At 48.3% G+C, this 25,729-nt stretch overlaps 1 protein-coding gene across 2 annotated transcripts in view; it reads left to right on the forward strand.

The window, feature by feature from the left end:
• Positions 1-25,729, forward strand: part of IFT122 (intraflagellar transport 122) — a 70,514-nt gene that overhangs the window by 16,013 nt on the left and 28,772 nt on the right. The window contains exons 6-16 of one of the 2 annotated variants that reach the window (XM_060023093.1): positions 893-959; positions 1,900-2,046; positions 3,078-3,254; positions 5,452-5,527; positions 11,772-11,963; positions 12,122-12,260; positions 13,455-13,657; positions 14,591-14,728; positions 16,227-16,391; positions 18,523-18,720; positions 23,887-24,027. In XM_060023093.1, the coding sequence (XP_059879076.1) occupies positions 893-959; positions 1,900-2,046; positions 3,078-3,254; positions 5,452-5,527; positions 11,772-11,963; positions 12,122-12,260; positions 13,455-13,657; positions 14,591-14,728; positions 16,227-16,391; positions 18,523-18,720; positions 23,887-24,027 (1,643 nt within the window). The remainder of the gene's footprint in view (positions 1-892; positions 960-1,899; positions 2,047-3,077; positions 3,255-5,451; positions 5,528-11,771; positions 11,964-12,121; positions 12,261-13,454; positions 13,658-14,590; positions 14,729-16,226; positions 16,392-18,522; positions 18,721-23,886; positions 24,028-25,729) is intronic. The other variant, XM_060023092.1, reaches the window with a different exon arrangement.

Raw genomic sequence — 25,729 nt, forward strand, 5'->3', positions numbered from 1 at the left:
CTCGGTGGACCACAGGTAAGGTGTGCATAGGCTGAAATGCCGGGGGGAGGCATTCTGGGCAGGGGAGAGGGGAAGCACATTGTTTGATGTTGCACCTTGCTGTGTAAATGCGTTTCTGCCCTAGGATTACTTCCTTGGCTGTGCTTCATGGCTCAGGCAAAGAGTAGAATTTGCTTTTGTTGCCCAGACCTACACCTGTTGTGGGCCACTGAGTCACTGGCAGGAGGGAGCAAGCCGAAGGTGACCAGTGTGCCAGGGACATGGCACAGCCCAGATAGGGTCAGGAGAGACTGGATTTTCAGAAAGCGTCATTCATTACTTTGAATGCTAAGTTGTACTCTGGTTGCAGTGTAATAATTACGAACAGTGAAGTTGCCATTTCTTTGACTTAAACTCCTGAAAAGTTGGCTATCAATTCACCAATATATCTTCCTCTCTTTTTTCTTTTGAAATAATTATAGATTCACAGTAAGTTGCAAAGATAGTTGAGAGGTCTTATGTACCCTTCTTCCTGTTTCCCCAATGGATACATCTTATGTAACTGTTGTACGGTATCAAAATCAGGAGGTGGGGCCTGGCACAATGTGTGTACATAGTTCTGTCATTTCATCCCCTGTGTAGATTACCATCACCACAAAGATACTCCTTTACCCTCATCTCCCCCATCTCCTGTTAGCACTAACCCCTTGTACCTGGTAACCATTCATCTGTTCCCCATCTTTATATAAGATGGAATCATATAGCATATGACCTTTTGAGACTGGCTTCTTAAACTCGGCATAAAACCCTGGAGATCCATCTAAATTGTAGTGTGTATCAATAGTTTGTTCCTTTTTGTTGCTGAGTAATGTTCCAACCAACCTCTCTTCTTTTATATTATTTTGTGTTGAAGGCTTATGGTCTCCTGAACAGAAGTCTGTCTCTAAGCACAAATCTAGCAGCAAGATCACCTGCTGCAGGTAAGTTAAGGGCAGCTCTGAAGGTAGTTTTTTGTTCCCCGCTCTTCAAACAGACTCTCAAAGTCTGGTTAGTTCACACAGTAGAGAAGGTCTTGTGCTACCTAGTTGGTTTGGGCCCCATGTTTCCTCTTTTCTTTTCTCGTGGTCTCCTTGATGGGAAGAACCTGTGCTTTTGATCGGCAAGCAAAAGAGAACTGCAGGTTGCTTTTGAGCAGTTGTCCAGCAGCAGGCCTCCGCAGCCTCAAGCTGTGCTCAGGGGAGGCTCTGGGGACCTGAGGCTGTCCTGGTGCAGGCAGCACATGCGCTGGAGAAAGCTCGGGCTTTGATATTAGATCTGGATTCGAATCCACATTCAGTGGCTGACAGGCTCTGTGACCTCAGGAGGTTCCTTATTTGACAAATGGGGATTAAGATGCTGACTTGATGGGGCTGTTGTGAAATGTACACGAGCTAATGAGTTTAAAGCAAGCAGCGCGGTGCCTGCACACGGTAGACGCTCTCAAATGGTGGCTGGTCTTGCTGCGCAGCTTCTGAGTGTAGCCTTTCTTTCCATTCAGCATTTGTTAGGCACCTGTTCTAGAGGCTAGCAACAACCAAGACGCAGATTCTGTTCTTCAGGTGCACTGGAAGTGGGAGGAGGTTGAAATGGCGAGCGGGGAATGGAGGCTGACCCCGCAATGCAGGCAAAGCTGAGGGCCGTCGTGGCAGTGCAGACAGAGACTATGGGCACCAAGAAGGTGCTCCCGCCTTCACATCTCACCCTCCACTCCAGGAAGAAATGGGACGCTCAGTTTGGCCCTCTGATTTTTACATCAGGGTCAGGATGAGCCCAGCCATTGCTGCCTCATCAGATTGTTTCAACCAAGGTATCATCCTTGCAACTTTGACTTTCTCTGTGTTCCTTTCCCCTCCCCATACCCATTGTTGGTTGTTTGAACAGCTGGACAAATGACGGTCAGTACCTGGCTCTGGGGATGTTCAGCGGGGTCATCAGCATACGGAACAGAAACGGGGAGGAGAAGGTGAAGATTGAGCGGCCAGGGGGCTCCCTCTCCCCGCTGTGGTCCATCTGCTGGAGCCCTTCAAGGTGACCGCACAGCTGTCCTCCTCCTAGGACGGAAACTCTGTGGAGAAGGCCTTCTTAGTGGGCTGAGTTCTTTCCCCCGAGGGCTCCATGATTCAGAGGCTTCTCACCCCATTTGACTGATCTGTTTTGGAACCTATTCCATGTGAATGGAATTTTTAAAGAGCCCATCTTGAGTTTTGGAATGAATCCCAGAAATTTAGCTGAGCAGATGAGCTATCTAGACCAGCTCAGTGTGTGTGTGCATGAGAGAGAGAGGGAGAGAGAGTATGTACGCATGTGACACAGGAGAGCCATTTCCTTAGGAATCGAGAGCTCACCTCTCTGCTGTGGCTTTATTTTGGTCTTTTCCACCTTTCAATTCTTCCCTCCAAGTCTGAGCAGAAGATGTGCTTTTTCATGAGCCTTTTTTACTTTTTCATGAGCCTATTTTGCTGCCCTTGTCAAAAAAACATCAAAATTAAGTATAAATGTCCCCAAAGCCTATAATTGCACAAACAGTTGGCATCTACCTTCTCTAACCTTACACACGTTTTCCTTACTGTGCTCATGTGACTTTGATGGTGGACTAACAGCTTTACATCCTCTTTGTATAATTCTGTGATATTATTAAACCACCAATATCCCCCACAGAGTCCTCTGAAGGTAAAGAACTTAATGTTTACCAGCCCAATGTCATTTTACAGGTGGTGCCTACTTGATTTAGAAGGTAGTTTAATTTCATTGCTTTTCTTACATCAGATTATTATGCTTCTTCCTGAATCATTTTGTCCAGCCCAGGGCTGTACCATGTATGTCTAATGCCTTCAGAGGCCATTAGCCTACCCCAGAGTTCCTGCTGTTTGATTTTTGTGGCCACAGATGACTTTGTGGCTTCAGGGTACCATTTTTAATTCATGAGAAGCAGCACACCCAGTGTACCTGGTTGCTGTCCTCTTCCGGGCGGGGTTCAGGGGCTCCTTGACAGGTTTTGAAATTAAGCTTTAGTGTAGTTCTAGGCAACGTGATTGTGAACAACCACTTACTGTCTGCAGCCTATGGGAGAGTTTCTGGATGAACAGAGAGAACGAGGATGCCGAGGAAGTCATTGTCAACAGATATTTTCAGGAAATCCCTTCCACTCTGAAGTCAGCAGTGTACAGTAGTCAGGGTAGTGAGGCAGAGGAGGAAGAGCCAGAGGAAGAGGACGACAGTCCCAGGGACGACAACTTGTGAGTGTGTCCCGAGGAGCGAGAACCCTCCTTGGAAGGGTCCAGCCCCCAGTGTAGACCTACTGGGGCAGGTGCTGCTCCGAAGCTCCTTTCCAAAAGGGACCGGGGGTGGGGGTGTTGCTGGTTAAAGCTCCTCCAGCAAGGGGGACACTCCCTCAAAACTTGTGAGTTATAAAATTCTTCTTTGAGAGACTTGAGGAAATACTGAAAAGTCTAAGGGAGAAAGTTTGACTTTTCTATAAAACCCCATCCCCTGAGGATACCACTGTTAGCATTTAGTACTTCCTCTCAGGCTTTTAGTGTATTCATATAATGAACCAAATCATATCGTACTTCCTTTTTTTCCACTTAACATCATAGAGTGCACTTTTTCCGGTAACATTAGCGGTCCTTTGAGAAACATGATTTTTAGTGCCTGCCTCGTGTGCCCTTGGCATGGCCGCCCAGGAGTTCAGTGAACGCTTCTTCTCTTACTGTGCACTTTCTTAGCCTGTTTCCATGCCGCACCTCACCTTGTATTTGCTAGGACACGTATCAGAGAGGAGGCCCCCATCTTACCCGCAGTCCTCACACCAAATCCTCGCTGTCCAGCTGTCCTTCCTTCTCTTCAGTCGAGGTTACCTGTAGGGAAAACACTGCAGGCTGGAGTGCGGGAGCCAGGATATTCTGATTGGGCAAAAGTGATTGAGCTTAGGACTTTTCAAACTGTGTTCTGTGGTGCCTGGGGTTCCTTGGAAAAAGAAGGTGGGAGGTGGGGGACAAGGAAGGGAGGAAAGGGTGGGTTTCAGGTTCCTATCTGTGCTTCAGCCAGAGCAGACCCTTTAATTGTTAGCACAAGTGTTTGTTTTGGTAAGGAGTCCCACTGCCGGGGGAAAAAAGGGGAAAAGAAGGTTGAAAACCACCCATCCAGCTCGTGGGGCTGAACCTGGCCCAGAGCTGTATGTGGTCTCCCCAAGAGGGCTCACTGTAGCCTGGGCCTCTGGATGTGTTTGGATTTCAGTGCCATTCACACAGAGTTCACCTGTGGGTCCGCTCCATCCCTCTCCATCTTTGTCTTTTTTCCCTTAGTTACGAATTAGTGCTATTTTGCCACTCTTGGCTGGGTTTTGCAGATAGGGCTGCACCATGCTTTGCCTGCATATCTCATGGTGCTGCCAGATGACCGCAAGGCCCTGGGCTCAAAAAGCTGGAATTAGTAAGGAAAGAGGAGGCAACATTAGGTGGATTAAGACCAGGACTCAAGGGCTGGGAATGTCTCTCTCTTGAACTAGATTCCTGAGTAGCTGATCCCCAGCCTTAGCTGAGGAGGTTTCTCCTGTGCTGGTCCTACAGCCCCAGTTCCTAGACACTGATCCTGATAGGCACTCAGTTTCAAAGACAGTTGTTGGTCTTTTTTTTTTTTAAATTCGATCCAGTCAACCTTTTCACCTGTGCAAAAACCCCAACTGTGAGAGAACCTAGTTTTAGGTGTTAATTTCCCGCTTGAGGAGAGGCAAGCCAAGTTCCCCTCTGGCCATTAAAAAAATCAGACGATCCATGCCTTCCCAGTGCAGAAGACATATCTCTCCACCATCTCCCCATGTTTTTTTTTTTTGCGGTACACGGGCCTCTCACTGTTGTGGCCTCTCCCGTTGCGGAGCACAGGCTCCGGATGCGCAGGCTCAGCGGCCATGGCTCACAGGCCCAGCCGCTCCGCAGCATGTGGGATCTTCCTAGACCGGGGCACGAACCCATGTCCCCTGCATCAGCAGGTGGACTCTCAACCACTGCGCCACCAGGGATGCCCTCCCCTTGTTTTATAGTATGTAAGAGAGAAGCACTCTTGGATCTGCAACCTTGCTGTTTCTTAGCTTTGCTCCTAGGAAACTGAAATGAGAGGTTTCACCTCTTCATTGTGGCAGTGTCTTGGCACCACGAGCACCTGAGTGGTGGGGCATTCAGTGAAATAACAGATGCCGGGAGGGCTGAATCTCACCTGGTCCTTTCCCATTGGACTGATTGATGGGTAGGCCCGCATTACAACTTTTGGCCTCTGTACTCTTGTCCAACATTTGGCAATCTGACAGCCTGGCCAGGGCTTTCTTTTTCCTGTTGTTTGTTAAACTCTCAGGCTACACTGAGATGTAGATGCTGATGAGGGCTACACTCCTGAGCAGGCCATGGCCCCACGTAACCTTTTTTGTCTTCTGTTGATTAGAGAGGAACATAATGACATCCTGGCTGTAGCTGACTGGGGACAGAAACTTTCCTTCTACCAGCTGAGTGGAAAACAGGTATGTAGCTCTATACAAGCCCGATGGGAGAAACAGTTTCGGTCATGCCTGTTTTAGTGTATTTTCATGTTTGGAGATTGTATTAATAATAATTGTACATTATTTTTGTTAGCTCCTGTTTATTGAGCATTTACTGTGATACCAGCTTCGGTGCTCAGTGCTATGCATACTTTATCTCATTTAATTCTTACAAAACCTTTTGAAGTAGGTACTTTGATCAACTTTTCAGAAATGAGTAGATAATACTTAGAGCAGTGAAATAAATATCACGTCCAAGGTCTCGCACTGCTAGTAAATTATGGCACCTGGGATTGAAACGCAGCTTGGTCTGTAAGGTCTTGGTTCTAGTCATGACTCTACCTTCCTGTATTTGACTTATTCACCTTGTGAACAGTTATGAGCAGCCACTAGGCCAGCCCTTCACCTATTAGGAGCTGCTGACATAGCGCTGTGTAAGTCATTGCCTCTGCTCTGCGAGAGCTCACAGTCTGGTGGGGATAGCCAGCAGTTCCTGTGCAGTGTGATCCATGGCATGAGAGAGAATTGTACAGATAGACAGCTATAGGGACACAAAAAAAGATGGCAGCACTGCTTGGTGGAGACCGGAGATTTTGTAGAGGTGAGCTTTGAGCAGGACAAGCAGGAGTTCGCTAGGCAGAGGACAATGGGAATGGCGTTTCAGGCAGAGGAAATAGCATCTGCAAAGGCAGGGAAGAATGAAAATATGTGACAGTTCAGGCGACAGTGATTTGTTTAGGGTGACTGGATCCCCAGACTTGTGGACAAAGATGGAGCTAGAAAGGAAGATGGGGACATGACTGTATACCTGACTAGTGAGAATAAGGAGTTTGAACATCATCTACTGTAAGTATTCAGGAGCCATAGATCCAGGGAGGGAGTGACGTGGTCAGATTCCCATTTCAGAAGATTTCCTTGTTTCTGTGGAGGGTGGATTAAGGTAGAGAGAGCCTGGTAGTAGGAAAATCTGTTAGTAGGCAGAAGACACTGAGGATTAGAGCGAAGGTATTGGGGGTGGCTTGAACCGCATACAAGCAGGTGAGAATTACAGCCTGTTCAATGGAGCCTTTGTTTAACAACATCCTTACTCCTCAAAAAATGTCATGCTAGAAGGGAAAGGTATCAGCTATGTGTAGCCTACCTTTGGGGCCGTTTCTTCTACCTCATCTTACTGTTGGTCATTTCTTTTATAATTAAGTAAAGAAAAAATAAGGAGTGTTTTCTCAGTTTCCCATGGCTGATTTCCCCAAACCCTCATTTTTATCATCTTGCATCTAGCCCTGGCCCTATCTATTCTTCCACTTAATGTGTGTACATCATCATTCAACAGATATTTATTGCGTATCTACTGTGTAGTGGACATCGGGTGTGGGTACTGGAAGTTCATGGGAACAAAAATCCACACTACACAGGGAAGGAATGGGGTCTCGTTGCTATAGTGACCACAAAGAAGAGCTCAACGTGGGGGCCAGGCCATGGGAGATATCTTGCATGTATGCAGCTCCAGAGCTCATGTTGTGGCCCTGAGTTTTTGAATGATAAGCAACCTCACTCTGCTGAGATAACTTGTTTGGGACAGTAAAATTGTTTCCTCAGTGGCTGAGTGTCTTCTAAATCTGGGAAGATTTAGAATTAAATATACAGTGATGAAGTAGATCAAATCTATACTTTTGTGTTAGGCTTAGGTATAATGTGTACTTTTGGCATTTTAAGTGTTTGTAATGTTTAAGGGGATCTGGCTTAATAATGACAATAGCTAACATTTATTGAGTTTCAGGCATTGTATAAACTCTTTATAATGTTAATTCTTTTAATCTTTATAACAACTCTATGAGGTAGATACTATTATCACCGCTTTACATCTAAGAAAATTGAGGCACAGAGAGGTTCAGTAATTACCCAAAGACACACAGTTTAGTTAATGGTCAAGCCTGGATTGGAACCCAGGCAGACTGGTACTAGAATCCCTATTAGAATCTCTATCAGATTTGTCTTATGATGACCATTTAAAAGACATAATCTAGTAATCAATTTTATTCTTCCAGGTTTTTTTTGGCCATGCTGCACAGCTTGCAGGCTCTTAGTTCCCCGAGCAGGGATTGAACCCAGGCCCATGGCAGTGGAAGCGAACTCCCTTATTCTTCCAATTTTAAATTGAAAGATAAAAGAAATTTTTATTAAGTACCTAAGCAATATTGGAATGTTAAAGAGATTTATTATATTTTCTGGCTTGGGATTGTGGGGGAGGTCACTGAGCTTCTTGATTCTATACATCTATGTCTTTATTATTTCACCAAATATAGAAAATTTTTTGGTTATTATTTCTTCAAACAACTTTTCTTCCCCATTCTCTCCTGTCCTTCTGGGACTCCAGTTATACATGTTAGACCTTTTGATATTGTTCTCCAGGTCATGGAGGCCCTGTTCATTTTTAAAATCTTTTTTTTCCCCTCTGATCTTGAGATTGGAGGATTTCTGTTTCTCAGTCTTCAACTTCACTGACTCTTCTGTCATCTGTAATATTTCTCTTAAGCCCATCCAGTGAATTTTTGTTTCAGTTATTGTATTTTTCAGCTCTAGAATTTCTATTTAGCTCTTCTTTCGTATTTGTTCATTCATTACAAGTATATTTTCCTTTATATTCTTGACCATAGTTATAATGGCTTTTTTCTTCTTTTTTTTGGCTGTGCCACGTGATATGCGGGATATTTGTTCCCTTACCAGGGATCGAACCTGTGCCTCCAACTGCAGTGGAAGCTCAGAGCCCTAACCACTGGACCACCAGGGAATTCCCTAAAATAGCTATTTTTATTTTTATTTATTTATTTATTTTTTTGCAGTACGCAGGCCTCTCACTGTTGTGGCCTCTCCCGTTGCGGAGCACAGGCTACGGATGCACAGGCTCAGTGGCCATGGCTCACAGGCCCAGCCGCTCCGTGGCATGTGGGATCTTCCTGGACCGGGGCACGAACCCATGTCCCCTGCATTGGCAGGTGGACTCTCAACCACTGCGCCACCAGGGAAGCCCTAAAATAGCTATTTTAAAATTCTCATCTGCTAATTCTAAATTCTGAATCATCTTGGGGTCAGTCTCTATTGGTTGTCTTTTCTCTTGAATATGGTTCACACTTTTCTGCTTTTTGGAATTTTGGGTTATATTCTGAACATTGTGAATGATACAGCGTAGGGAACATCTGTCATGTTTCTCTTAAGATTATTGTGTAGTTTTTTTTTTTTTTTTTTCTTAAGCAGGTAGTTAACTTTGCTGGACTCAACATTTAAATTGTACCTTTCCTGTGTGGGCAGCAGCTGGAGTGTCTCTTCAGCCTTTGCTAGGCTGCTTGGCATCTGCCCCACACGTGGTGTGTGTAGTTCAAGGGGCTCCAGATATTCAGCAGTGTATGTGCAGGATTGGGGCTCCCCCTCTGCATCTGTCTCTTTTCTGGGATTTCCTGCCTCAATTGCAAGCTGCTGTGGTCGCTCCAAGTTCTGTGCTCATCCATCAGGTCACTGACAGTGCCTGCCCTCAGGCAAAAAGCCATTAAAAAAATGAGAAACTCACCTAATGCCGTTTCCTTCTTCCAGATGCATTTGTGTCTTACGTCTCTTTCTGCTTCTGGTTGCTCTCCACTGCCTCCAGGTGGTTGTAGTTTATAGTTGGTCCAGAGTTTACAGTTGTTACCTGTAGGAGAGTTGGTCCAGTGGCAACTAGTGAGCATTACCAGAAGCTGCACGCCTTCCGTGCCATGACTCATGCGATTTTTTAGTTTTCTCATTAGAGCTACTATCATTATGTAAGTACGAGGGGAACTTTTGATTATTAGGCATTTGAAATTCTTAAGAAGGAAAATTGAATATATTAAGTTAATAACTGCAGTTTAAATTAGTTTAAGGAAATTAACTAAGTTGTAAATGAGACTAAGGGATTTTATGGTCTGTTCAAAATTGAATTCCGTAAAGTTTAATGAAAGACTCCTTTTCAGTTGGTTGCTTATTTTTTTAATTAATTTATTTATTTTTATTTTTGGCTGCGTTGGGTCTTTGTTGCTGGGCGCGGGCTTTTCTCTAGTTGTGGCGAGCGGGGGCTATTCTTCGTTGTGGTGCGTGGGCTTCTCATTGTGGTGGCTTCCCCCGTTGCAGAGCACGGGCTCCAGGCATGCGGGCTTCAGTAGTTGTGGCACGTGGGCACAGCAGTTGTGGCTCGCAGGCTCCAGAGCGCAGGCTCAGCAGTTGTGGCACACGGGCCTAGCTGCTCCGCGGCATGTGGGATCCTCCCGGAGCAGGGCTCGAATCCGTGTCCCCAGCATCGGCAGGCGGATTCCTAACCACTGCGCCACCAGGGAAGCCCTGGTTGCTTATTTTTACTAGGTTTATAAATAGGAAAATATTTGTAAGTTGAACAAAACTTAAGGAGAAACAAGAATTTTAGAGTTATTTCTATAGTAAAGTGATTATTAGTTTAATAATGATAATAAAAAATAGTCTTTTGTCACAGAAGGCACACTCAGGGGCAGCAGAGGACCCGTGGACTTTAGTGGGGAGACATCAGGTTAAATGTGCAATTACAGAGCAGTGAGCGAAGTGCTGTGGGAGAGGCCAGCACAGGGAGATGGGTCTTAATTAGGCCTTGGGTGGGCAGGGAGATTGGGGGATGCTTCCTGGAGGAGATGACACCTGGCAGAGAAGAAGAGGGAAAGGGCACTCTTGGCCAGGGCTGGGGTGGTGTGGAGAATGGCACCTATGTCATGTCATTATGGAGGATTGAAAGAGCATGGGCCACTCAGGAAACTAGAAGAAATTCATTTTGGCTGAGAGAAGGATCTTGGGAACAGAGCTCAGGAGCTTGATCTTCATTCTGAAAGCAGAGGGGGCGCCATCAGAAGTGAAAAAACAGTGCACAGAGTGGGAGAGAAGTTTTACAAATTGCTTATCTGATAAGGGACTTGCATCTAGAATATGTAAAAACTCCTACAACTCAATAATGAGACAACCTAATTGAAAAATGGGAAAGGGATCTGAATAGACGTTTCTTCAAGCAAGATATACTTGTGGCCAGTAAGCACATGAAAAGATGTTCAACATCATTAGCTACCAGGGAAATGCAAGTCAAATTCACAATGAGACACCAGTTCACACCCAGTAGGATGGAGAAATTGGAACCCTTATTTACTACTGATATGAATATAAAATGGTACAGCCAGCCACTTTTAAAAAGTCTGGTAGTTCCTAAAACATTAAACATGAAGTTACTGTATGACCCAGCAATTCTACTCCTAGGTATGTGTATCTAAGAAAGATGAAAACATATGTCTACACAAAAATTTGTACACAAATATTCGTATCAGCATTATTCATAATAGCCAAAAATAGGGAGAACCCAAATGTCCATCAACTGATGAATGGATAAATAAAATGGGGAATATCCATACAATGGAATATTATCCAGCAATGGAAAGGAATGAAGTACTGATACATACTACAGCAAGGGTGAACCAGTCACGAAAGGTCCCATATTTTATGATTCCATTTATATGAAATGTCCAAAATAGGCAAATCTATAGACACGAAGTAGATTAGTGGTTGCCTGGGGGTGGAAAGAGGAGGGAATGGGGATTGACTGCTAACAGGTACAGGGTTTCTTTCTGGGGTGTTGGAAATGTTCCAGAATTAGTGATGATGGTTGCACAACTCCAAATATATTAAAAGCCGATGAATTGTACACTTTAAGTGGGTGAATTGTATGGTATGTGAAATTCCTCAATAAGGTTGTTATAAAGAGAAGTTAGTTTTTAGAAAATTGAATGGACTTAGTCTTGTGAAATACAAAAAAAGAAAGGAAAGAAGGGAGGGAGGGAGGAAAGAAAAGGAAGAAGAAAAGAAGCTGAGGGGAGTCCTGAACCCTAGTAAAGGCTATGTGCGGAGGAAGGCCTGTGGGAGAAAGACCATCTCGGGTGCAGGTTGGCTGAGGAGCTAAGACACACCCCTGGAGCAGCTGGGTGGGACTGGGGAAGACACTGGAGGATTTGGCTGTGAGGAGGGGAGAGGTAGGGTGCTCCAGAGGACTGGCCTGCGTTCATGATGGAATCAGTCACACGCGGGAGAATGCTGGCCAGCTCTCCCCAGTCTTCCCAGCTCCCTCTAAAAGTTGGAGGGAAAAGCCCTTGATTGTGTTGTGATTATTATGAATTCAGAAGTAGATTTCCCTTGGCGTGTTCTCTTTCCTCAGATTGGGAAGGATCGGTCACTGAACTTTGATCCCTGCTGCCTCAGCTACTTTACTAAAGGGGAGTACATTTTGCTGGGGGGGTCAGACAAGCAAGTATCCCTTTTCACCAAGGATGGAGTGCGCCTCGGGACTGTTGGGGAGCAGAACTCCTGGGTGTGGACGTGTAAAGTGAAACCCGATTCCAACTATGTGGTAAGAAGGGGGAGTTCATTTGATGGGCCATTGCCAGAGTAGTCACTGAACATCAGCCATGTTTAGCCAGTCAGATCATTGACGCTCGTTCATGACAAGCGGGAGGGTCGACGCTTTCTCCACAGAGAGCTGGGAATTGACACTGTCTTCCTCTGCAGGTGGTAGGCTGCCAGGATGGCACCATTTCCTTCTACCAGCTTATTTTCAGCACAGTCCACGGACTCTACAAGGACCGATATGCCTACAGGGATAGCATGACTGATGTCATCGTGCAGCACCTGATCACCGAGCAGAAAGGTAAAAGGCAGGTATGGCCCCTCTGGCCTCCAGGCACTGGGAAGAGGGGCAGGTTGAGAGGGCTCCTGACAGGGCAAATGAAATGGTAGGAAATGTTTCTCCTTGGTCTTTTGGAAACACACTGGACCACCAGCTCTTGCTTTTTTTTTGTGGTGGGGTGTGGAGAGGATGTAGATGTCTTTGAAAGCAGTAAACCCTCTCTCCAAAACAAAAAGAAAAAAGCACAGACTCAGAAAATTTCGCAGGTAATACTGAGGGGAACGTGGGCTCCCTGGCTAAGGAGGGAAACATATCACAAGTTAGAGCTGGGGGTTGGGGCTGACCTGCATGGGTCTCTGTGGACCTGTATCCTCTCTGGTCACAGTCCCTTCGGGGGTGCTGCTCTGTCAGCTCCGTGTCCACTCGCCTCCTGGCGGGTCCTTCTCCCAGAGATAAGCCCGTAGTGGGTTGCACAGGCTTGGTCAGAAGATCGGGGTTCCAGGCCTAGTGTAGTCAGTCTCCTCCTCTGTCCACCCAAGTGGCCATGCTGGTTAAATGCACTGACTTCAAGTGCATTCGTATCCAGATGTGCTGGCCACAGCACACTGCTGGGGGCCTGTGGGTAGGGATCCAGGTCAAGGGTTGTCCTGCAGATTCAGGTGGCATCCTCTGGTCCTCATCTGGGAGCAGCACCTCTGATTGAAGATTCCAGCTATGATGGTGAGGGTGTAGCTACTTGGGTAGCTCCCCGGTTTCCTTCCTGAGGACATTTTCTCCACCTGGTCTGTAGCAAGAGTGTGAGACCCTAGGTGTACCAGAAACTACCTTTGGTTCCACCTGTTGTCAAGGGTCGGGGGTGGGAAGTGGCCAGAGGTGTAGGCCGTTACCCAGACGGGCTCCCGATCATCAGGGGCCATTAGTGCCATGCAGAGGAATTAGATTTATATTCAGCAAGTGATGGTAGCACAGAGAATTTTACTTTCCATAGCCAGTTGTAAGCTTTGGACCACAAACATTGCATACAATTTTGGATCTCAGTTTAGCACAGCTGATTGTACATATTAGACACTCTGTAAAGATATTTTGATGAGAGTGTCTCCTTTAATTGCCAATAGCAGTAACTAAATGGTGGCTTTTAATTTCTCTGCCTTCTACCTTACTTAACAGCCTCTTGGTAGAGCTGGGTTTTTGTTTGTTTGTTTTTCTCTTTGACAGTTCGGATTAAATGCAAAGAGCTTGTCAAGAAAATTGCCATCTACAAAAATCGATTAGCTGTCCAGCTGCCCGAGAAAATCCTCATCCACGAGTTGTATTCAGATGACTCGTTGGACATGCGGTACCGGATGAAGGAGAAGATTGTTAGGAAGTTCGAATGTAACCTCCTGGTGGTGTGTGCCGACCACATCATCCTCTGCCAGGTGGGCAGCGGTGGCTGGGAGGGTGGGCCGCATCCACTTCATGCTTCCTCCAAGAGTGGGGTACCCAACTCACAGCTTTAAAATTGGTCACTAGGAAGCAAGTCCCTTTCCATCAAGCTCAGTGGCTATTCATTGCTTTCATTTTATTGGCATCTAGATGAGTCACACTCTACCAGAAAGTCATGGGCCATAAACTGGAAAATACTTTTTTGTATTACAAAGCACTTTGTTAAACTGCGGTTGTATATATATTTTAATGACTTAAAGCATACATTGATATCCCGCAAAAGGAAGATCAATATTTTTTGGTAAACATATACACCTAAAAATTTGTGATAACTTTCAGTTAAACAACAAAAAATATTATATCAACTCACAGTCATAAAGGAAATTTTACTTCTGAGAACTTTTTTCACAGAAAAACATTTCTCAACTTAGAGCTTCCTAGAAATGTCTAGGTCAACGCCAGGCGGGTTTGGAAAGACTTTAAGAGAAGGCCAGCCCAGCATCTTTCTTGGAAGTAGAGGTGGATTTGGTTTCAAGAAACTAGGCCTGTTGGAAGTGATAAAATGGAAGAAATCCTTTAGGAATCACTGGATGTAAAATACTATTAAAATCTCTCTAAAAATCTAGAACTTCAGGCAGTTTAGGGGTACCACAGGTTATAGGATAGATGTGGCAAAAAGCTGTGCTTTTGGTTGCTGCCTCTGGCTGTGGCCACCTGGAGGTCTGCTCAAGAACTGAGGCTGAACTGGGCTTCGTGGGGAAAACTTGTGTGCAGGGGTAGTGGTGCCAGGCAGGGGGTCTAGATGGGGTTCAGTAGGTACTGAGCGTGTAGGTGTTTTTCATCCCTTAGGTGCAGGCAGACCTCCTTGGGAGGGCTGGGCATGCTTATTCTGTTGAATATCACGCAGAGCTGCACTTGCTTTCTAGGAGAAGCGGCTGCAGTGCCTGTCCTTCAGCGGAGTGAAGGAGCGGGAGTGGCAGATGGAGTCTCTCATTCGCTACATCAAGGTGATCGGCGGCCCCCCAGGAAGGGAGGGTCTGTTAGTCGGCCTGAAGAACGGACAGGTGAGTGCTCCCTCACGTCTCCCATCAGGCTGCTTATCTGCAGGCAGACACTGGCGACCAGACTGGTTGTGACCCTGAGGTGGGTTCCCCGGGGCAGGAGCAAGGCTCCCCTGCCTCACCCCACCCCCCGCCCCAGGCACATTGGAGGGCATCCCAGAGTTCCATTTTATGAGGACAGCTTCAGGCCAAAGATGCTCCGACTCATAGCCTGCCGAGTTCTGACAGAGTCGGCCCTGCAGCCTCTGGGCTGCCGTAGAGTGGGTTAGTGGATTTAAGGTCACCCAGAAAGTGGGAGACTTGTTAGAGATTCAGTTTCAGTGCCTTGCTAGAGAGGAAGGCAGAGCTCGTTCCTTAGGTCAGGTCCCGGTTAGAGCAATGAATGGATCAAGGCATGTGTTCTAGCTTGTATCCCAGAGGGTACTAGTCCTCACGCTGTTACTCGATGTTTAAGACAAATGGACCCTTTGCTCAAATAGATGTGGAAAATCTAGGTTACAAAATGTTAAGCAGGTGTGTGTGTGTGTGTGTGTGTGTGTGTGTGTGTGTGTGTGTGTGTGTGTGTGTGTGTGTGTGTGTGTGTGTGTGTGTGTGTGTGTGTGTCTGTGTGTGTCTGTGTGTCTGTGTGTGTGTTCGTTCTTTGCTCAGAAGAAGAAAGTTCTAAGTGGGTTACATGGAAATTTGAAAGGAAAAATATAACTGCTTTAGCCTGAGAGTCAAGCTGTCTAGCAGATGGCTTGTGGCTGAGCCTTGTCAGGCCTTTCCTGGGGACGGAAGTCATGGAAGTTGAGATTGGCAGGGGCCACAGTGTAGCAACACCACAGGGAAGGAAAGCCAGCTTCCTTCTCTCTGTCAGCTGTCACTTCCAGTGCGAGGCTGGAGAGCATGGGCTTTGTGGGCAGGTGGACCTGGGGTCATGTTCGTCTGTAGCTACTCACTAGCTGTGTGACCCTAGGCAAGTCACCTCACCTCTCTGGGGCTCAGGTTTTACAAATGAAGAGAATACCACATGTTTCACAGGGTTGTCAAAAATGGTCAATAACTGATAGCTATGTACATCATCAACTCCATCATCAAAATTCTCATCATCCCCACCACCAGCATCATCATCGTCATCTTGCTGTGGCTACACCAGATGTCTTGTTAGTGTTTACAGGCGCCTCTTCCCGTGGTAGTTTGTGACTCAGCTCTCGTTAGATGCTGTCTCCTAACCTGCAGTTTGGGTAATGTTGTTAATAGTCCCCAGTCAAGCAGACACTCAAGTGAGTTGGTTGTGTCTTGGGGACTGTCATTACCTTGGCGACCTCTGACGGACCACACTCCCGGTCTCCTATGGAGAAAGCCCCGTTCTCTTTCTTTTGATGGGTCCTTTTCTCCACACAGAGCCTCTGGTGAAGTTAGTGGGAGTTATTCTTGTAGAGCACACGGTTCCAACGGCCTGGCGGTGCTCCAGGGTGTTGTTGCCTTGGGGACTCACAGTTTTCCTCTGAAATTTTGCCAGATCCTGAAGATCTTTGTGGACAGTCTCTTTGCCATCGTCCTGCTAAAGCAGGCCACAGCCGTGCGCTGCCTGGACATGAGTGCCTCCCGCAACAAGTTGGCCGTGGTGGATGAAAACGACACGTGCCTGGTGTATGACATCCACACCAAGGAGTTGCTATTTCAGGTGACCCCCAAGAGTGCCCAGGACGAGGTCCTTGCCTAGAGACCCTCCCCTGGCTTCCCAGTCCCTGCAGGAAGGGCTCACACTCTGGCTCCCAGGCGGGCCTCCGGGGAGAGCAGTGAGGTGTAGCGTGTGGGGACCACACGGCAGCACAGAGTCCAAGAGGCCGGGCCCAGCCTGCACCTCGCACGCGAGCGGCGGAAGCTGGGCGAGCCTCGTGGACTTCGGTTTCCTCACAGGTAAGGTGGGCAAGTTACACCTTCCTTATGAGGTTACTGTGAGCAGTAAATGAATAATAATCAGTCTAAGTGGGGCTCATAGGTGGGCTCTCAGTAGGTGGGTTAATGTGAAGATGATTCTTTTGAAGAAGTCTGCTGTTCACCGGCTGGAGGCCTGCCTGTGTCTGCGAGTGCCCTGAGACACGGTCAGGAAACAGGACCGGTTTTGTCATCTGAAAGAAGGGAAGGGATGGGGGCAGCCCTTCCTCTGCTGTTTCCCAAGGATACTGTAAGAGCCAACAGGAGGTGGAGTGTGCGGGGGACAGTAGTTGCTTACACACTGCTTGGTCCTGTGGCTGGAGGAGGGGTGTCCCCGGAGAAGAGCCGCCCACAGGCTCCATGCCCAGCGTCCGCTGGCTTTCTGCTGGACTCGGTGCTGCTCTTTGCCTCTTTAGGGCTTTGTAAACGGTCAGGGCCATTTGCCTGAGGTGGGTCCGCCCAGAGCTAAAGCCTCCCCTGACTGGCTTCCTCAGCCACTGCAGGTGTCCCTGTGTCATGGCAGATTGAGGACCCTTTATCAGGGCTCCTCCTTGTCCTCGGCAGCAGAATCAGCACAGCAGGGGGGGCGGCCTCAGTCATTTGGAAGGGGACACCTGGCTACCACTAGCCCAAGGCAACTCCCCCATAGCAACTCGCCCCCATCACTGGGAGGCAGAGTGGTTTCGAGGAAAGAAAAGAGCACAGGCTGTGCCTTCAGACAGACCTGCCTCCAGTCCCGCCTTCATCACTTACTGTGTGATCTCAAGCAAGTTAGTGAACCTCTCTGAGCCTCAATTTCTCCTTACGTCTAACATGCAACTAGTACTTGCCCCCTCACAGAATTGCTGCTGGGCTCAATAAGGTACCGTAGAACCTAGCTCAGTGCCTGGCACAGAATAGGGCCCTCGGTGTTATGTCTCTTCTCTCCAGACTGAACACCCACCCCCTGGAGGTAGGTTAGCAGGCCCCCAGTTGTGAATCTGCGCCTGAGCCTTGGAGGAGTGGAAGGGTGTGTGTCCTTCCCAGTCCCCACTGAGGGTTCTGCAGGCAGCCAGGGAAGGTGATTCTCCAATCTTGCCAGGAGACACAAACATTCCCAGCTATCTTTTTTTCTCCTCTCAGCTGCCCCAGCCCCCTGCAAGCAAAAACAGCTATATTGTTTTTTTCTCATTATAAAAGTAATCCATGCTCATTATAAACGATTCAGGCATTGTAACAGATTCTAGGCAGAAAGGTATGAACATCTGCTGGTCCCTGGGGCCCCAGAGCTGAGCAGAATACTCTGGAGGGGAAGTGAGGGGGAGGGGTGCCTCCCAGGGAGACTGTAGTTTTTACATGTGTGAATTGTCAATGCAGAGAGAATATATTATTTTCTAATTTTAAAAATAACTCACTGTTCTTTTTCTTATTATAAAAAACAATAGATGTTCAAGGACTAAAAGAAAATTTCAGACAAACAGAAAATGTAGAAAATAAAAATTACCCACAATTCCACCCACCCTCAAACAATCCCTGTTAATTCTTTGGAATACACCCTTTTAAACCTTCTTCCATGACTAGCTTTGTATATTCATTCTTTAATAGAACTAGAACCCACCTTGCTGATTTTCTCACTTACTATGTAATTATTAATACTTGGGGATAATAATATTTTTCTCAAAAATAATGCTTGCTTATTAAAAAATTCCTACACACACAGTGCAAAGAGGAGCTTGCCTCTGTGTCCTGTCCATTTTGTCCGATCCCCTTCTCCCCCCGTTCCCTACACCCCACTCTTGGCAACTTAGTGTGATTCAGGCTTTAAAAGGAGTCCTTGTCTGAGTGTAGGAATGGTGTCCATGCCCGGGGCTGTCACCCTCACCATCCCTGTTCCTCAGGAGCCGAACGCCAACAGTGTGGCCTGGAACACCCAGTGTGAGGACATGCTCTGCTTCTCTGGAGGCGGCTACCTCAACATCAAGGCCAGCACTTTCCCCGTGCACCAGCAGAAGCTGCAGGGCTTCGTGGTCGGCTACAACGGCTCCAGGATCTTCTGCCTCCACGCCTTTTCTATGTCGGCCGTGGAGGTGCCACAGGTAACCCGGGAGCCTGTCAGCTCTTAGCCGGGGCAGGGCAGACGAGACCAGGAAAGCCAGGCTCCTCGTGGTGCCTGGGAAGGACTGGGGAGGAGAGAGGGGAGAGAGACTAGAGTGGCAGCCGTGACAGCATGGAAGGCACTCTGGACTTGAACCTGAACCCCATCTCCACCCTTTGCAACCTGCCTGTCTTTGGGCAAACAGCTCAACCTCACTGAGCCTCCATTTCTTTCTGATCCTCCTTTCCTGGGAGGGGCGGGGAGGGGTATGCAAGGTTGTCTGGCAGCAGACAGCATGTTTTACTGAGAGCCGTGCGTGGGACAGAGTGGAACAAGCTGGCAAAGCTGGGAGTCCAGCTGGGAGTCCAGCAGGGCGTCCGCATGGCGTGTGAGGGGGTGGTGTGTGCGTGTGAGAGAGAATATGGGTGGGACGGGGCGTGGGAGCCGAGGTCTGTTGAGCCAGAAAGGGAGCGTGGGACTGTCTGCACCCGTCCCTCAAACCAGGAGGAGGCCAGAACAGATGTGGGGGGTTGGGGGGAGCTGGAGTCCAGAGCCACGGAGTAGTGGGGAGGGCAGAAACAGACAGGAGGGCAGAGATTGACGACCCAAGTTGGGGCTGGCCTAACCCCGGCGGCCCCAGCTTCCTGTCTTCTCCCCAAGGGAATCGCGCCCTCTGTAGAGCTGTTTTAAAATAGAAACAAGTGCCAAGGAGAGGCTAGCCCTCAATTTCCCATCCTCGAGAGAGAATCACTCTGTACGTTGAGGCTTGTGGGATCTTAGTTCCCCGACCAGGGATTGAACCCAGGCCCCTGGCAATGAAAGCAGTAAGTCCTGATCACTGGACTACCAGGAAATTCCCAAGAATCACTCTTTTTTTTTTTTAAAATAAGTTTATTTTATTTATTTATTTTTGGCTATGTTGGGTCTTTGTTGCTGTGCATGGACTTTCTCTAGTTGTGGCGAGCGGGGGCTACTCTTCATTACTCTTCGTTGCGGTGCGTGGGCTTCCCAGTGTGGTGGCTTCTCTTGTTGCGGAGCACGGGCTCTAGGCGCACAGACTTCTGTAGTTGTGGCTCACGGGCTCAGTAGTTGTAGCTTGCAGGCTCAGTAGTTGTGGCTCGTGGGCTCTAGAGCGCAGGCTCAGTAGTTGTGGCACACGGGCTTAGTTGCTCTGCGGCATGTGGGATCTTCCCAGACCAGGGCTCGAACCCATGTCCCCTGCATTGGCAGGCAGATTCTTAACCACTGTGCCACTAGGGAAGCCCAAGAATCACTGTTAAAGATTGTAGAATATATGCACCCAGACCGTTTCTATATGTACATATAATAGATGTGTGATACGCCATTATGAGTATATGATTTTATATAAACATTTTAAACAAAAGTGGAACCATACTGTAAATACTGTTTTGTGACTTTTGTCTGTAAGTATTGCTCCTATAGATGAAACCTCAGGTTTACTGTACTTACTTTACTGAATGTGGATTATAATCTTCTAATTAACCTGACATTTACATACTGCAGACCCATCACTTTGTATGAATTATTGGCCATCAACTAGCACTCTGGCTTTTTCACTCAGCAATCTACTGGAAACATGGCTCCACATTAGTAAACGTGCTTCTCTAGCATTTAAAAATACTGAGGTGATTGTAGATTCACATGTAATTGTAAGAAATCATACAGAGATCCTTTGTACAACTTGCTGAGGTGTTCCCGCTGGTAACAGTTGGCAACCACAGTACAGACTTATCACCTGTGTAGGTGAGTGGTACCTCCGCCATCAGCCCACAAGGTCCCTGGTGTTAGGTTGCCCTTCTGTTATAACCACACCCCCTTCCTGCTGCCCCCATTGTTTTTAATGATTGCTTTTTGTCCCGTCACATGATGTCCACAACTTACTCAACCAGCGCCTATTGTTCGATGGTCATGCTGTTTACAGCTTTTTCCCTATTGTAGATAGTGGGCATCTTTCTAGTTAAGTCTTTGCACCAATCCCAGTATAGCTCCTTGGTATAAATTCCTAGGAGTGAAATTGCTGGGTCAGAGGTCATGTCTATGTGAAAGATTTGTAGACGTGTCTCCAGATTGCCCTTCAGCTGGGCTCCATCCGTCTGCGCCCCCTCCAGACACCTCACCTTCACTCACGCTCCCTGCCTTGGCTTCTTGTAAAGGCTGGGGCTGGGGTCCGCTTCTCCCTCTAAGCTGATGATACCCTTGTTACTTATTGCTTCGGGAATTAATAGTGCCTGACACAGAACAATTATTCAATAAATGGTAGTAGAATTAAGATCTGAGGAAAAGGAGAGAGAAAAAAAGAAAGCCAGAGAAAGAAGGGAGAGAGGTGGGTGGAAGCAGGGCAGGAGGAGGGGCAAGAACCACCCCTGCTGGACTGTTTCCTCGCGGGGCTCCCCATCCCGAGCCCCGGCTCCACAGCCACCAGAAACACAGTCCTCCTCCATCGTGTCAGACAGGCCATGCTGAGTGACAGTTTTCCTCCAAGACTGCCATCGTGACCTCGAAGATAAATGCAGCTTGCTGCTGCTCCCTGGCTTTGGCTGCCAAGAGGAGCCAGCAGGGCAGCGTGGAGCTTCCTCTGAAGCCAAGCCCTTCAGATTCAGCAGCCAGAGCCCCCTTGGCTGCACGAAGGCCGTCCTGCTGATGCAGCAGGTCACTACTGCCAAGGGTTCGGAAAGGCAGCCTCGAGACAGAGGCTGTTTATCTGTCGCCTCTGCCTCCAGCCATCCTGTGGCTTTGGCCCAGAGAGGAGGGAGAAAGCAGACCCGCTCTGGGGATTTCTGGTTTCCTTTCGAAATTTACATCATCTTGTGCAAGAATTGGTTAGTCAGGGCTGCCAAGTAGGGCGGCGAACCCTGGTCGGGCTTCTCAGGGCGGTGGTGACTTCATGCTTGGAAGGCAACAATGAGATCAAGTAGAGCTCAGAGGGCATTTGTTCCCTCAGTATATTTTTAAAACTCCCGTTCTCAGATGGTGCCTCCCAGGCAAGCCCGAGTGTTAACCATTTGTCCTGGGCTGGCTTCTCCTGTGCTTGTCTGGGTCCCCGAACCACCCTTACGGGGCTCAACCTTGGGGGCGGTCGAGGGGAAGGAGCAGTGGGTTTGAGTTCTGACTCTGCCGTCTCAACCAGCTGTGACCTTGAGCCGCTCCTTTTACTCTTTGGGCCTCACTTTTCCTTGCAGTGGAGCTAAACGCACCCATCCTTCAGGTTTTGTCTGGCCCAATTCCTCTTATTGTTATTATCAATCTTTAAATAGCAAACCCTGCAGAACAACTAAATTGGAACAGAGGTTGTTCACCAAAGGAGTTTAGAAAGGAAAGCTCGTTGTTCTTGGGGAGTTTGAGAAAGCTTCCATGAGGTGGTGACAGTTGATCTGAGCCCAGAAAGGTCTGGAAAGACAAAGAGGAGCAGCAGGTGTGTTTCTGTGCTGAGAAAGCACAGTGGGGAGGGAGCAGGCTCGCTTTCGCCTGGCACCTTCCCACTTTCAACGCACTGGTAGCCAGTGGGCTGGGCAGGGCATCATAACAGGAGCTAATGAGTTTACCCCAAACCCCACAGCTAGGATGTGGCTGAGCCAGGCCGGGATTCTAGCTCAACTGCTCCCCGCTTCATGCCCTGCTGCCCCCTTGAAGGGAGGGGAGATGGGGGGGCAGGGCAGAAAAGGTGAGCATTGAGAAGCAGTCTTGCTGTCAGAGGGGAGAATAGCTTAAAAAGAAACAAGTTTCCTTCAACTCTAAAGCTAAAAAATGGAGTCGGGAATTTCAAAGATACAGGCCCCAGACAGAGACAGCAGCTCTTCCAGCTCCACATTTGGGAACCATTAGCGCAGAGGCACTGGCGGATCAACTCCACTGCCCAGGAAGCCAGAAGGAGGGGTGCAGTCCCTTTAGCACGCTGACTGGCCTTTCGTTGTTGAGGACACCCGGACCCAGCTCACACCTCTTCTTGTGTGCGAAAGAACACACACAGACATGCACACGCACACACACACGGCAGGGAGGAGCACGGAACCTGGACAGCGTGCCCCCAGTCCAGCCCCAGGGCTTCCATGTGCCACTTCTGTGTCCTTAGCAGGTCAGTTGCCCTCTCAGTCTCCGGGCACTAATCAGGGGGCAGTAATACCTACTACACAGGGCTGTTGGGACCGATCCAAAAGCACTTAGTAAACCTAAAAAAAGGAGTTATTAAGAACTGTTCACAGGTGTCATGGTGAGGCAGCCCTGTCTGGACGGAGGGATGGTAGGAAGGTTCCCAGGGCCAGGGCACTAGGAGATGGCAGCCTTTCTTGGGAGAAGCAGGTTTTTCTGCCCTCTTCGTAAGAGGCCATCCCAGGCCCCTTCCTCAGTAACGTTCATTCCTTCAGCAAACGTAGACTGAGGGCCTGCTGAGGGAGTTAAGTACGACCCCACCGCCACCCTCAGGTTGTGCACAGCCTTATGGGGACAGACTTTTAATTAAAATACAGCCAGAGTGACTTCCCTGGTAGCACACTGGTTAAGACTCCATGCTCCCAATGCAGGGGGCCCGGGTTCAATCCCTGGTCAGGGAACTAGATCCCACATGCATGCTGCAACTAAGAGTTCGCGTGCCACAACCAAGGAGCCCACCTACCACAACTAAGGAGCTGGCGAGCTGCAACTAAGGAGTCCACGAGCCACAACTAAGGAGCCTGCAACTAAGACCCCGCGCAACCAGATAAATGAACAAATATTAAAAAAATAAAAATAAAACCCCTTGAGGGGTCAGTGAAGACTTTACAGAAGAGGTGACATTTTAACAGGGCCTTTAAAGCCAATTAGGTACTTTGCAGAGGGTGAGGAGGGGCAAAGGCATTCCAGGCAAGGGTGACATCTTGTGATCCGGCCACCCTGGAGGTGGGGAAAGCCGGTGGTGGTGGAGGGGAGGCGGGTGGAAGTTAGTGCTGCTAAATACGGTGGTTCAATACAATGGCTGTGAAAGGGGTGGCCGAATGGAAGGGCATCAGGTGGGCCGGGGTGAGGCTGAGCAGGGTGCTGATGGGTCATTGTGGCCTTGCTCTGTGACATTCGTCATTAAGTTGGTGCACACACGTGGAATCGGGCTTTGTGTGCGTCTGACTCTTCCATTGCTCTGAAAGCAGTCTTCTTTCCTTTTGATGAAATCCTCCAGTCTGCTCCGATGTACCAGTACCTGGATAGGAAGATGTTCCGAGAAGCCTACCAGATTGCTTGCTTGGGCGTGACAGACACTGACTGGCGCGAGCTGGCCATGGAAGCTTTAGAAGGATTGGAGTTTGAAACAGCAAAGAAGGTAAGCGTCAGTCAGCGTGAGCTGGAATTTGGTCCTCGCAGGCTCCCTTGAGGAGGCAGATGCCTACTGTCATGGGCTCTGGAGTTAGACTGACCTGGGCTGGGATCCCAGCACAGCCACCTCCGTGAGCCTCAGCAGGTAACAGCCTTTCTGAGGTTGCTCATCTGTAAAATTAGGGTGATGACAGGCCCCATCCTCATGGAGTTATAAGGATCTAATGGATAATGCCTGTAAAGCCTAACACAGAAGAAGGGGCATCTGATAGACTGTAGCTGTCAGCCTTATGAGTGACCGTCCATGCACAGCTCACAGCAAAGCCTGCACATCGTCAGTGCTCAGTCACCGGGAGCTTTTATCATTGGTATAAGCACTTACTGGTATTAGGGCCACTTATTACACAATGCTGTTTTTCTTGGCACTCCGCTAAGTACATTGGAAGAAATGGTCAAGTTCTCTGATTCTGACGGCAGTGTCACTCCACACATACCTTCATGGCATCCATGATTCATGGCCTTGATCCGTGGTGTTGTTTCCTGGCCTAGTCTATTAAAACTACAGAAATGGTTGAAAACATTTGCCCCCTTTCCCCACATTAGAAAAAGCCCAGCTCCGTCTCTGAGATGGGTTTTCGTCTGGAGCCTGAGGTGGGGAAACGAGTGGCTTCCAAACCCCCCTACCCTACTCCTCCCTCCCCTCTTTTTCTTCCCCGCAGTCAATTAGCCAGGCCCTCATTTAGCCCATACTCCTGGCTGGTGGGCAAGTGGTTGCAGAAATGTGTGGTGCCTGCCCTGTGCTAGGGTGGGACTTCTAGGCCTGAAAAGAGAGTGGATGGGGACCAGGCTGGGACTCAGCAGCCTGGTTGAGGCCCAGCAGTGCCTGCACGGGCTGGATGACCCCAGCCAGCCGCTTCTCTTGGAGCTTCAGCCCTCCCACTCCCACAGCGGGACGGTGAAAACGGGACTGACAGGCTTGCGTGACAGTGTCATTAGGCGTAACCCCCACGTTGTAAGAGGGATTCTAAAACTGGCAGTGGTTGTACAAGTGCCAACCATTATTACAACAAGTAAAATCACCGTGATACGATAATTATCTGTATCATAGTTTTAGATCTAGTTAGCATAAGAAAAGTGGTAATAGAGGAGGGCTATTAGGAATTCTTAAGAATTCAGAGGAGGAGGAAGCAAGTCCGTGGAGGGAGCTTCCCTCTCCTGCCCCACCCAGAAATGCCAGGAGGGATGAAGAATGACAAAGGATTCCTAGAATGTGTTTTGCTTGGTTTTAGCCTGGAACGAAATTAGAAGTCTTCCGGAGAGATTGTCAGTTCCTTACACCCCGCAACTAAGCGTCAGCCTCATCCTAGCATCAGCCAACACCGCCAAGCACGGTGCCATAGACCATTAGGCGCTCAGCAAACGTTTGAAACGTTTGACGCAAACTAAACTGGAACCCCTCCTCCCCACCCTGTATCCTCCAAACGCTCCCTGAGAATAGAGATTATTGTGTGAAGCCCACAAGACTTTAACCATAGACTAGAACGTGATCATTTTATCCAAATTCCCATTCCCCAGCCTTTCTTTTTCTGCTTTGCCCAAGTCTCAGGCACACGGGGATGGAGGGTGGTTCCCGGCGATAGGCCAGTGTCTCCACTAGATGGCGGAGGAGAGCTGCTTCACACCTGGGAAGGCAGCCCCAAGCAGAACTG

Source organism: Delphinus delphis, chromosome 10 (assembly GCF_949987515.2).
Source record: "Delphinus delphis chromosome 10, mDelDel1.2, whole genome shotgun sequence".
Taxonomy (NCBI): Eukaryota; Metazoa; Chordata; class Mammalia; order Artiodactyla; family Delphinidae; genus Delphinus; species Delphinus delphis.